Source organism: Mustela erminea, chromosome 6, assembly GCF_009829155.1.
Source record: "Mustela erminea isolate mMusErm1 chromosome 6, mMusErm1.Pri, whole genome shotgun sequence".
NCBI classification, from domain to species: Eukaryota; Metazoa; Chordata; class Mammalia; order Carnivora; family Mustelidae; genus Mustela; species Mustela erminea.
The window spans coordinates 78,466,347-78,480,297 of NC_045619.1; the positions used below are offsets into that span (position 1 = coordinate 78,466,347).

Genomic DNA, 13,951 nt, shown 5'->3' on the forward strand with positions numbered 1-13,951 from the left:
TCTATTTACAGATTTTATTTATTTGACAGCATGTGCATGCATGAGCAGGGAGGAGGGGCAGAGGGAGAGGAAGAAGGAAAGAAGCAGACTCCTTGCTGAGCAGGGAGCCTTTGTGGGGTTGGATCTGGGACCCTGGGATCATAACGCTTAACTAACTGAGCCACCCAGGTGCCCCTTGGGAGAAAGTTTTAAAAAGTCCTCTGTTGTTGGAAATACAGGCTTTGAGTTCTGGAATGAAGTCACAGGAGTAAAAAGCACAGCATAGAGAATATAGTCACTGATACTATTGTAACAGTGATGTGTGGTGACAGATGGTAGCTACACTTGTGAGCATAGTATAATGTATTAATTACTGTGTTGTATACCTGAAACTAAAGTAATGTTGGGTGTCAACTATACTAAAAAAAATTTGGAAAAACAAAAAGTTCTCCATCAAATTTTTATCTAGTAAGTTTAGTATTCTTTGATGAATTGATGTTTCTTTCTTGCCTTGATTTTGAGATGACGTGTTCATGGGACTATTTATTGCCAATATAAAACTGTAAGGATTTCCAGACTAAGGGTGCTAGAATTTTTTTCAATCTGTGAGTTATTTTAATCTTAATATTCTAGATAAAAATCACCTTAGACATCAAATGCACTTCTTTCAGAGATAAGGATAAGAGAGATGCCCTGCCCAGTTCTCAACTAGCAAAATTAGGACTAGAATTCTTTAATATAATTCGGTTGTTCTTATGAAACTTGGGTGGCCTCTGGTGGTCAAAATAATATCTTCTGTTTTTAAAGATGTCTTTGAAGGGGGTTTGGCTTATTAATGGTCGTAATTTTTTTATTTTGAGAGTTTTATTTATACATATAATGAAGGGTTATATTTTCTCCATTGGTTGGTTTATACAGACACAAATCCTTATGTCTGTATTTTTCCCCCCCCTCCTGCAGGAGATTGTTGAAAACTTTAAATTTGATTCCTGAAAGGACTCAAGTAAGTAGTATAGTAGTTATTCTTATGTGTTTTTTATGGGAAGCCAGTATTTTATATTGTAGTGTTTACATCTAGTTAAGAAACTATATAGTATTTCCTTAGAACTCTTGTAGTTTTTCTTTTTCATTAATTACAGTCTTATTTTTACTTGTTTTCCTTTAGTTCATTAATTTGTATTCCTAATTTTTGCCATTACTTGAGACACTAAGCTTGTTTTTTTTAAACGTATTACTTATTTAAGTAATCTGTACACCCCACATGGGGCTCGAACTCAAAACCCTGAGATCGAGAGTCACATGCTTCTCCCACTGAGCCATCCAGGTGTCCTGACACATTATGCTTACTGAATGATTTCCAGGACTTTTAAGTATAGTTACTTATTTTTGTTATAGATAATAGGTATAGAACATTATGCAGTGAAAATATTCACTTCCTATACCCAGCCACCCAGTTCTCCCCAGAGGCAGGCACTATTACATTCTCTTGTTTCTACTCCCAGAAGTAGTCTGTGCATATGGATATGTATTCATACCCTATCTTTTTATTTTTTCAAAGCGGCAGCATATCCAACATATTAATCTACCCTTTTTTTTTTTTTTTTGGCTTAGCAGTGTATCTTGGCATTCCTTCTGTATTATGTGTGGGGTTACTTTTCTTTAAAATGGCTTGCATAATTTTCCTTTATATGAATGTATAGCATTTTATTTAATCTGTACCCTTCTGACCAACATTTTAGGTTGCTTTCAGTCTTTGCTATGTACCTATTCAAGTATATAGAGAAGTAGAATGTCCAGGTCAAAGCATATGTGCATTTAACATTGAATAGATACTGCCCATTTTTCCCCTGTCTGTACCAAATCACACTCTTTTCATTAATACATGAGAGTGTTACTTTACTTTAGTCAGAGCAGTTTTATTTTTGTGGAGCTTTGGTTGAAAATGAGTACTCAATTCTAGTTTTAGTTTTTATCTTCCTTATTTTGAAGAAAGTTGAGTGTCTTTTCAAAGGATTGAGTCATTGTATTTCCTTTTTTTGTGAACTGTCTTCATATCATTTGTCCATTTTTTGTGGGGGGTTCTTTTTTTTCCCCTGTGATTTGATTTCAGTTGGTTGCTGTTACTTCTCTCCATTGTTTCTCAAGCAGGATAAAATCTGACTTGTTCTTTAGACTCCATGAAACTTTTGGTGGGTTCAGTAAAGGTAGTATAGGAGGAGTAATTTTGATAATTTCTTTTTTTTCAAGCTTCCATCAATTCTTGTATTTAAAAGATTGGTTACTCTGAAATAACATTCTCTCTCTCTCTCTCTCTTTTTTCTTTTTAAAGGTTTTACTTATTTGAGAGTGAGAGAGAGCATGTGGGGTGGGGGGAAGGCAGAGGGAGAGGGAGGACCCAGGACTCTGAAATTAGGACCTCAGCTGAAGGCAGGTGCTTAACCAAGTGAGCCACCCAGGCGCCCCTGAAATAACATTCTTGATGATGTCTGATTATGGACTTGGAATTGCGGTTGATTTATGTATAATGTTAAAAGCTCATTTGTAACTTAAATTAAGATTTTTCTAGGCATCTTTGAGTTGGTTCATTTTATTGCACTATTTGTATTAGAAAATATTGTAGGTTTGTTTTTGCAGAGAAAGTTAAGATTGTACTGTGGATAGTGTCAAAAAATATTGCCCTCATCATCCAGCCTTTGTTTTTTTCTGGCCTAAACCGTTAGAATTCTGTCCTGCCAAAGTGGGATGTCATCTTCGCCATCAACACTCCCCTTACCCTGTTAGTATTATTATATCATAAAGAGCCACTGAAAATCTTTTGATATGTATCTTCTCTGGGAAATTTTCCTTCTCCACAAATTTGGGACTATGTGTTTGGACTTGTTGCCCTATTTTCTATGTACTATAAAGGTCCTGACTTAGTACGGGTCCCATTTTTCACTTCTCACTTGTGATTATCCTTCTCTGTATCACTTATGGTTCATAGTTCTTGCGTCAGAACCTGGTTCACTTTCTTGTGGTTCTGTTCTCTTAACCATTTCTCATCTACTCTGGTGGTTGTTGAGCTGCTGCCTGTGGACTGCCTGCCTATTTTTGTAAATACAGTGTTTTTGGAACATGGCCACACCCCTACATTTATAGGTATTGTTTATGGCTGCTTTCGTATTATAACACTAGAATAAAGTAGTTTTGACAGAGACCTGTGACCTGCAAGGCTGAAAATATTAGTCTGGTCCTTTATAAAAAAGTTCGCCAACCCCCTGATCTACTGTGTTGCCATTTCATATAGATGACCTTAAGGCTATTTCCTGCACCCTCTGCTCATCATCTCTTGTTTGTCATGCTTATCTTGTTTTTTGCCTGTTCACATGTTGTTTCCGTCTGGACTCCATAATGCACTCAGCCCTCCATTCAGAACACGTCAGCTCTCAAAGTAGGAAGCCTCTGTCTGTATCCCAAACATGAAAAATGCTGTCAGAACTTTTATTTTAATTTCAAATATTATGAGAATGTCTTTGCATTGAAATAAATTTATAGCATTAAAAGCAAATACTGAGTGTGATTCATTTCAGGGTTTGTTGAGTGTGCTTTTATGGGATTGTTTAACACTTTTTGATTAAATTATTTCATTGAACACATAGAAGAGATAAAGCTTTAGGAATGCGACAAAACTAGACACTAGTGTTACAGAAACCATCCACCAGGAAATACCAGCATTGCTGAGCATTGTAAATTATTCATGCAGATGCATCTTCTCTAATTTTTACTATAAGAATGAAAAAATATTTGTGGTCTTATGGATTTTTAAAAAACATTTTATTTATTTATTTATTTATTTATTTATTAAAAAGATTTTATTTATTTATTTGACAGAGAGAAATCACAAGTAGATGGAGAGGCAGGCAGAGAGAGAGAGAGAGAGGGAAGCAGGCTCCCTGCTGAGCAGAGAGCCCGATGCGGGACTCGATCCCAGGACCCTGAGATCATGACCTGAGCCGAAGGCAGCGGCTCAACCCACTGAGCCACCCAGGCGCCCAAAAACATTTTATTTATTTATTTGACCCAGAGACAGAGATTACAAGTAGGCAGACAGGCAGGCAGGGAGCGGGGAGGAAGCAGGCTCCCCGCTGAGCAGAGAGCCTGATGCGGGGCTCTATCCCAGAACCCTGAGATCACTACCTAAGCCGAAGGCAGAGGCTTTAACCCACTGAGCCACCCAGGCATTCCTCTTATGGATCTTTTTACCACAGTTGTTGGAAACAAGCTCTTTGAAGCTTTAAATAGCCTTTGAAACTATGGAACCCTTTGGAACATGGGGCTTTCTATTACATTTTTTTAAAAAGGACATTTCCGAATTGTTTGGAAAAATAATTGCCTTACTCATTCTTTCTTCCTTTTGGTCACTTACATTTTATTTAAGTCTCTCTGGAAAATAATCATTGGCATGTAAATATTTACTTTTTTAAAAATCTCTCTTGCTCTCTAATAACAACACCCGTAAATCTTTGTTTCTTTTTGTTTAGTGGCTTACAGAAGAGATGAAATGTGGTCTGAGGGACGATATGACTATGAAAGACTTCCAAGAGAACGAGTACCTCCGCGAAGTCATCCCAGTGTAAGTTACTACTGATGTAGAATAATTCAAAACCTGGTGTCTAAGTGAATTTGTTATACTGAAGCTAGGTATAGTAAAATCTTTAATAGATAAAAATTGACCAGTCTGAGTTGAAATATAGATTAAGCTTATATTTTAAAAGTTAAAAGTTTGAAAATGCAGCATTTTATTTATGTAGATAATCTGTATTTCATATTTCTTATTTAAATTTCTAAAATGGAGGGTTTTTATATTGAATTGAATTTGTGAAGAAAATTTGAGGTTATATAAAGATGGACTGTCAGGTAACGAAGGAGTATTTGAGCACCTGCTCCTACTATTGGCTGTCACCTATTCTTCTGTATTTCTAAAAATGTTTGCAAATTGGATATGTGAAATTATGAAGTAGAGGCAGATCAGGGGCAGGTAGGTAGCTTAGTATACTGTCCTACTAATTGTCTCTGTTGCTTTGGGAATTGGAAATTTTTAATTAGGCCTTTTCTCAAGGAGCTTGCTATTGTGCTTGTTACTATATTCCCAGCACCATCTCGTATGTGGCACATAGTAGGAGTTCAGTGTTTATTGAGTGAATATATATACTCTCTCTGCAGAATCCTCTGCAGAGACCTAAGGGAAAGTTTGGGAAGGGTCAAGAAACTGTCAGTCTTAAACTTTACACAGGCCCATTCTAAGCACCAGGGGTTTGGGTTGTGTTGATACTATGTGGCTATATGGATTCATCATATGCCATCAAAGGGTACAAATACTTGTTTATATGCTAGTTTTTTGTTTTTGTTTTTTTTTCTTTACTTATATATTCTGAGTAAGTCCTACAGATGGGTGATACCACTTTTAGCATTGTCATTTGGCCCGGGTTACAGCTTAGGCTGGGTTGATCTAAAATGATAAAAGATGGACTTTTTGGTTTTTGGCTCAGAGGAGGCAGGGGTGCAACTGTCTTTAGTAGTCTCGAATTCGGGTTCATCCTGACACCAGCTACCTCCGCCATGCCTCCTAAGTTCAAGATCCCAACCCCAATTAGATCAAAGTTATGTACCTGGGGTGCACCGATGGGGAAGTTGGTGCTATGTCTGTCCTGCCCCCCAAGATCGGCCTCTTGAGTCTTTCTCCAGCAGAAGTTGGTGATGACCTCACCAAGGCAACTGATAATTGGAAGGGTCTGAGGATTACAGTGAAACTGACCATTCAGAACAGACAGGCCCAGACTGAAGTGGGACTGCAGGCAGACTGCCTCTGCCCTGATGGTCAAAGCCCTCAAGGAACCACCAAGATACTGAAGAAAAACATTAAGCACAGTGGAAATATCACTTTTGATAAGATTGTCAACATTGCCTGATAGATATGTCACTGATCTTTTTTTTTTTTTTTTTAGGATTATTTATTTATTTATTTGACAGACCGAGATCACAAATAGGAAGAGAGGCAGGCAGAGAGAGAGGAGGAAGCAGGCTCCCTGCTAAGCAGAGAGCCCGATGTGGGGCTCGATTCCAGGACCCTAGGATCATGACCCGAACCGAAGGCAGAGGCTCAACCCACTGAGCCGCCCAGGCACCCCAATATGCCACTGATCTTTAGCCAGATAATTCTCTAGAACCATTAAGGAGATCCTGGAGATGGCCCAATCTGCGGGCTGCAGTGTTGATGGCCACCATCCTCATGACATCATAGATGACATCAATAGTGGTGCAGTGGAATGCCCAGCTAGTTAAGAACTACAAAGGAAAACACTTCAACAAAGGATCATTTGATGACCCCCCCCCAAAAAAGATAAAAGATGGAGGAAAGAAAGAGGCCTACCAAATTTCAGAACGAGTAGACTTGTTACTATATGTCATTTCTTTCCAAGTTTTATTTATAGATTGTATATTTATTATCATCTGTGGTTTCTAATTAAACTTTGAGTTAAATTCTTTCCTGTTTGATAAAATTATAGTTTATCTAGGAAAACAAAACAAAATGATATAGATAAACATAATGTGGGAGTAATGAAGAGGTAGTAAAAGGGATGATTTTAGAAAAAAAAATTCTTGGGACCCCTACCTTTCTAAGGATATATCCTATTAGGAATTTGTATTTCAAGAATACTTAAAATTTTCTGTGTGGTTACGCCACCAACTGGAATATATAGTTGGATTTGTTTTAGTTTGTTTTCAATTTTGGGGAATTGCCTTTTTTTTTTTTTTTCTAATTAGGTTTTTTTCCCCCTTAGTGTAACACATGATTCCGAATTATAAAATAAGATACATTTAGACAGGGGGTGACTTTTAAGTGGTAACTTACTGTAATTACATGTTTAACTAGTTCCTGCTTACTGTAAGTGAGGGGTTTTACATATAAATCTCTTAATCTTCAAAACAATTCTGAGTGTTGAATGGTACAACATTTATAGAACTCAGTAGAATGTTGTAGAAGCCATAAAATGTAAGCAGGGATTTATATACAGAAATAGAATTTCAGACAACAGTGGGAAGTATTCATGATCAAATCATGGGAAAAGTTATATATTACACCACTTATTACACCATTCTGTGTTATTTATGCACGCTGGCTTGTATTCTAGAACACAGTGCAGTGGAAGGTGATTCAGAGAGTTAAGACTGGAGGCAGAGGGACCTGTCAGGAGGCTGTCAGCTATTTCTATGCAGGGGAAGTGGTTTAAACAAGCTGGGGAGGAATGAGTTTTAAGATGGGGATAATTGGCTTATCAGTGGCCTAAGGACAAAAGAAGGACCCTTCAGATCTCTAGGTCATTGTGTGAGAATGGATTTGAGAAAGTTCATACTAAAAGCCTTTGTTTTCTCTGAAGGGGTAGCAAGATCATCTGAAAGTGCAGGAGGTAGAGGGTGATTTGAGGCCAGCCTTGAATTGTGAGTAGCTATTGTTGGTATCTCCTCACCAGAGATGTTTTAAAAGACTGTGGCTGAGGGGCAGTGAGCTTTGCGCTGTAATATTATAGGGGTACCAGTCTGCAGGAATGTGTGCTTTATTACCTAAGTAGCCCAATTTTGGAGTGGAGGAGGCAAGGTGTTGTATTGATTTAAGATTGCATGATGAGTGGTGGACTCAGGAAGAGAAAGATATTGAAAGTTCTGACTCAGAGAGTTACTGAGGTAATATATTATGTGTTATGGGGTGATTCAGGAAGGAGATAAAGCTGTAAGAGGGACAGTGGATTGAAAGAAGTGAGGGGTTGAGGGACAGTAAAGGCTCAGTGAAGCTGAAGACCAGTGTGTGGTAGAAAGATAGGCAATTGGTATTTTGAAGTGTAGAGTTTCCAAGAGAGTACAGTTCTGGGTGATTTAAAGTCCAGCAGATGGGGGTAGGAATAGAGGGTGGGTGAAGGTTAGGAGATCAGGAAAACTTGGTAGCTCGATTTGCTCAGTGATTTAGATTAGAGACTCTCAGGAAAACTTGGTAGCTCAATTTGCTCAGTGATTTAGATTAGAGATTCTCAGTCCTCACTGGACTTTGAAGTCACACAGAGAGTTCTTAAATATCAGTGTCTGGGCCCCATCCAGAAAATTAAGTCCTAATATTTGCAGCTAGGATCAAAACATCAGTGTTGTATAAAAGTTAACAGGTTACTTATGCAGTTAAGAAATGCAGATGAACACTGAAGTTGCTGATGGTGACAGGAGTTGAGGTAAAATGACAGGTGATGGAAGTTATCAGTGGTTGAGGCTATTGTAGTAAAATCTAAACCCACACATTTTCATTTTTAAATAATTTATGTGGGTGTAAATGTGAAATAGAGGCTCCTTTATAAAGTAATTTCATCACAGTGGAAGTACTCAACCAACTCTAAGTTCCCAAAGGTGAATCTGACTTTCTAAATTCTCTGGCTACTTAGTTCCTCCTATTTGGGGAGGTACCTAGATTGCCTTTCTCCTGAGAGCACAGAATCTGCCCAGACCTTGTGCAGCTTTATTGCTCTCCTTTTGAAGAAACAATTTTAATTCTAGTGATTGGTCCCTTCCTCCTCCCAATAAGCCTTTTTTAGTTGATAAATCCTTCTCAATTCCCACATCCCTTTCCCCAAAGACTTGCTTTTATAGTGAATGTGGCCTTTTTTTTGGTTAGAAAATTAAAGCCTTCCCCTCCCCTCAATTATGTGCCTTTGATGGCTCTTGGAAGTTATCTCTTTACCTTCTATGTTACACCTCCATTTTCATTTTAGTAAAGTAAAGCAAAGTTTCTTAAACTTTTTGGTGCCATGGATCCTTTTAACAGTCTGGTGAAGCCTATGGATCCCTTTTAGAGTAGGGGTTTTAAAACTACAAAATACACAAAATTAAAGAAGACCACTAATATTTGAATTATCGAACTATTCTAAAACAATTTTGTAATACAGTAATATGTACTTCTTTAGTAGGTCATTAAAGTACTAAGAGCTAATGGTGGGAGTTTCATTACTGTATTTTCAAAGTTATGAGAGAAAATGGTATTTTGAGATAATGCAACAGCTATAACATGATATGAAAATATCTATGATTTCTGTTAGTGACGAAGCCACAGATACTTCTGTTGTTATTCTGTTGTTTGTTGCTGTATTTGGGTGAAAAAAGTAATTTTTTATTTACATCTGATTTCAAGGACCTGCTGAATCCTTGGGCTAGAAAATTGTTAAATGACACTAGAATTAGAAATATGAATTAGTAAAGTTAGTATATATATTAGTATATATATAAATATAAATTAGTAAAGTTCCTGAATTTGGAGCTAATAAAAGTATAATTTCTTTAATATTTAAAAACATTTAATAACAAAACAGAGATCATCTAATGTTATTTTAAAAACCATATTGGTATATCATATTGACTTGTACAAGATTCTCATAAGCAGCATTATTCATAACAGCTCCAAGCTGGCAACAATCCAAATGTGTAACAGTAGAGTAGATAAATTAATTGTGCAATTTACACAGCAGTTAGAATGAATGGACCTGATGGACCATTGCAAAAGCAGCAACATGTATGAATCTCACAGACATCATACTAAAAAAAAAGAAGCCAAATACAAGAGTATATCCTGTATTTCCTGCATATTTAAATAAAGTTTCAGAATAAGCAAAACTCACCAGGAAAGCAGTTACTTTTAGGAGAGGTGAGTATTGACTGGGAGAGAGCACAGGAAGGCTTTTGCCATACTAGGGTTGTTCAGTTTTTTGATCTGGTGGTAGTTATAAAGTGTAATTATCTTGTAAAAATTGATCCAGGAGTCATTTATGATTTTTAGACTTTTTGTATGTATGTCATACTTCACTAAAAACTTAGTTTTAAAAAGGCAGATTATTTTTTTTCTAAATATAAAATTAGTTAATCCTTGAAAAAGTAAGCACTCACTATCTTAGTGCCTGTGACAGAGGAAGGTAATGCTCTATTTTGTATATTTGGGTTCTGTTCTCTAACAGAAAAGCAATTTTACTGCATTTCTCTTTTTTTTTCTTATTGCTCCCATTTACTCACTACTTATATTCAACTATTAACATTTTATGAAAACTTTCTTTATCATGTATTTATCCACTTATCTGTCCTTCATCCATCTACTTAATCCATCTAGTTTTTGGATGTATTTCAAAATAAACTTTTCACTGACTCTAGGTATACATACCATAAAAGTGCCGTGTTTTTTTTTTTTACATCTTTTTCTAAATGCAAAAATAACACACATGTAATACAAAGTCTTAAGTGTTCATCTGCCAAGTTTTGATTTAGTAATGTTCCTTTGTGTAGAGCTTCCCTAGGAGGTGTTTTACGTTCTTGGTTGACAGAATTGCAAGTATTTAACTTCCTTCTTGTCGTTACTTCCAGAGAGGAACGATGAGTTCTTGGCTATATTCTGTAACAATATGTCCTGATTTTCTGGTGCAGTTTCAATTTCAGATATTTGACTCATTATTTCCCAGAGCCATTGAAATGCAAAACCACCAGTATTTCTTTGAAAATTCAGTGAGTGAATTAAATGAGTAAGTGCTGTTATAGAAATGCATGTCACAAAATATGAGGTAGCAGAAGAAAAGAACCTCAGACTTTTGAAAGCAAAAGTCCACCAGCCTGTGTAGTAAAATTTTTTAGTTATGTGTGGTTTGTGTGGTACATTTCTAACAAAAAGCATGTGATGCTAAAAGTAGCATAAAATTGATGTAGTGAAGCAGAGTATGTTACGTATGTAGTGCCTACTATGTGCCAAGTGCTGTTCCAGGTGCTGGGAATAGAGCAGTGAGTTAAGACCAAGGTTTCTGTGCCAATGAAGCTTGCATTCATACTGAGTTGATTGTTTCAGGGAGGAATGGGATTAACTCTACATTTGCTATCATACTTAGTTACTTTGCTGGTAGGTTAGTGTGTTTTAGTAGTTTTTGACTGGTTATAAAGACAAAAATTAAAGATATAAAAGTAGAAAAAACATAACAAAATGAACTCACCATGGGCGAATCATCCAAATGGCAATTATCAACTGATGGTCCATCTTGTTTTGTTTATGACTACCCCAGTTTCTTTTCTCCCAGATTATTATTATTATTATTTTAAGATTTTATTTATTTATTTGACAGAGATCACAAATAAGCAGAGAGGCAGGCAGAGAGAGAGAGAGAGAGAGAGAGAGAGAGAGAAGGAAGCAGATTCCCCACTGAGCAGAGAGCCCAATGCAGGGCTTGATCGCAGGATCCTGGGATCATGACCTGAGCCGAAGGCAGAGGCTTTAACCCACTGAGCCACCCAGGCGCCCCTCTCCCAGATTATTTTGAAGTAAATCCAAGATACTCTATTTCAAGTACAAATAACTATTTTAGTATGTGTCTCTAAATGATAAGGATGCTTAAAAGGAGGTGTTTAAATGTTTAAATTTTTCCTTTAAATAAAATGTTTTCGTGTTAGAGTTTGTGCCGAGTATATTTTAATGACATTGGTAAAGAAATGCTTTTAAAGAAATGTGCTAATCCTCATAATTTGTCCCCAGTTAGTAAAGAGATTAAATATTAGTGTGGAAAATTTGGCATTTAAATATTGAATGAAACAAAACTTGGTGCTATTATTCATTTACTGAAATGAAAGTATTTCTCATTAGAATTTATAGCAAATTAAGAAATAATTGCTTTTTGTAACAAAACATGTTCACCATTTCAGATCTAAAAATTGCAAAACTAATTTGATATGTATCTTAACCTGATCAGATACCCATTAGCACAAGCAAACTGTGAGCACTCCCTATTTCAGAAACCCAGAGAGCCTAATGGTAGGAATTGTTTCACCCCGAGATAGTGACCTATGAGAAAGTGTAAATTTCACTGACCTATACTCAAAAAAGTATTTAAATCTATATGCAAGTTTTTGCTTCCTATATTCTGCCAGAATAGATCAATGATTAAGTAAAATAGGCCTAAAATTTTTTTTTTAAATGAGTTACATATTACTTTTTTATTTTGGTCTGACCCATCACAACATTAATACTAATTTTGGAGGAGCAGATCTGATAGATTTGATGCATATTTTTGGAAATTCTAGTAATAGCCATGGAAAATTGATAAATGGTATAATAAATGTGTAATAGTTGTATTAAGTTGATATAGTCTGATCTTAAAGGGATACCATACATATTTTTCGTAATGAATGGAAGCAATGAAAATTGATTTCATTGAGGTGAATTCAAATTTTATGTCCAAACTCAAGATTTGAAATAATAGAAATAATAAATAATAGAAATGTTTTGATTCCATGGAGTTCATTTTTAAATTAATTGAAAATGATCCTGTTATCTTTAAAAATCTTTTAAGATATTCTTCAGAAGTCATAATTTTTATTTCTGGTTTGCATATAATAGTGCCATTGCTTTCCAAGGTATTTCTAAAATGAAGTCTGTGAACATATCAGTACCTGAAGCCTTGTGTCCTTCCGTTAGCATTTAGAAAGGAAAATTACATGTTTATAGCTTAATATAAATTTGTATGAGAATTCATTCAAACACTGAATGAATGTTTCCAATTGGGTCTGGCATTGCCGGTAATATAAAATACTGTTTGAACTTTCTTTATAAATAAAACTTCAGAAAAAAATTCTGAAATCTTTGCCTCCCATCATGGATTTTATTGGAAAGAAAAATCCTTGAATATAATACCTGGATAATATAGAAACTTTCTAATAATATCATCTTGCTTTATCACAGACTCCTGTAGTCATCTTCATTTCCTTAAATCTTTTCATGTAACTAGGGAGTTTTAAGAATAGATGCCTAGAGAGGTGAGATGGTATAGGTGCTTATGTTTGAACATTCTCAAAACAAAGGAAATGTCAGTTTGATCTTCATTGCTAGATACAGAACTGTAATCAAGAGGGTTTTTTTTTTTCTGTTGCTGATTAACAACTCTGGAATGATTGTTTTCATTTATTATTATTTGAAAAAAAACCAGTTTATTTAATCTATGACTAAATGTGATTTGAATATTATTCTTTGAAAGTTTTACCATATGCATTTTACAGTCCTAAAACCACTTTGAACAAAGGAAAATGTTGCTTGGTAATCTATTCATAGAAATGTTTAGATATGCACACTTACCCACTATCCCTCCAAATAAATATATACAAACAATCAAGGATATTATAGAACGGAATTTTATGGTTTCTTGGAAATGGAGTAATCAGTGATTCTAATTTTATAAACAACAGATTTTGATTTAGAAAATGATATAAATTACAAAGTTGCTAATTTTGGCTTAATGTTGAATTTTTTTAGAAGCTCAATATTTGCTTAGATTTATTTGAAATCTCTTGAAAGACAGTTTTTGCAAGACAGAGTCAATGGGTTCATTTTTCTGTTATATTTTATGTGAACATATAAAATATGTGTTACAATTTAATATCTCACATACTAAAGAAGGAAACTACTTTTTGTTCCCATAAGAAAAAATTAGTAGATCCTTTTAGCTCTCAAACAGATATAATCATTGATTTTATTTTTTCTCAGCACAGTAACAAATTTCCTGCCTATTAGGAAATTTGAATAGGACACAGTAATTTAATATTTGAATAGTTGTAGTTATTAATGCTAAGAAGTCATTTAAGGAAATAGACGCGTTGAGGAATTGTGTTTCACCTAGACTTGAAAAAGGTAATCCAAACAGCAAACATTTTGAGTACTTAGTATGGCTTACACATTGTACTAAATATTTTACAATCTGTTTTTCATTTAGTCTTCACAGCAACTCCTTGAGGTAGGTATTAGTATTAGTCTGTTGTACAGATAACGAAACCGAGAATAAAGGTGGTATAGTAATGCCCTGAATGTTGGACTTTATTTTGTCAAATTAGTTAATTTAAATTGGTCATGTCTTACATTTTGATAGCTTTCTAATTTCTTTCACAT

The 13,951-nt window shown here is 35.3% G+C and overlaps 1 protein-coding gene and 1 pseudogene across 7 annotated transcripts in view; both read left to right on the top strand.

Annotated features, from left to right (window-relative positions):
• The window catches only part of PPHLN1 (periphilin 1), a 153,774-nt gene that overhangs the window by 6,726 nt on the left and 133,097 nt on the right, over positions 1-13,951 (top strand). For 5 of the 7 annotated variants that reach the window (XM_032347920.1, XM_032347916.1, XM_032347919.1 and 2 more), the window contains one exon: positions 4,500-4,591. In XM_032347920.1, the coding sequence (XP_032203811.1) occupies positions 4,520-4,591 (72 nt within the window). In that variant the 5' untranslated portion in view covers positions 4,500-4,519. Of the gene's footprint in view, positions 1-939; positions 983-4,499; positions 4,592-13,951 lie in introns of all 7 variants that reach the window. The other 2 variants (XM_032347918.1, XM_032347917.1) reach the window with 1 other exon arrangement.
• Positions 4,748-8,373, top strand: LOC116593649 (annotated as a pseudogene).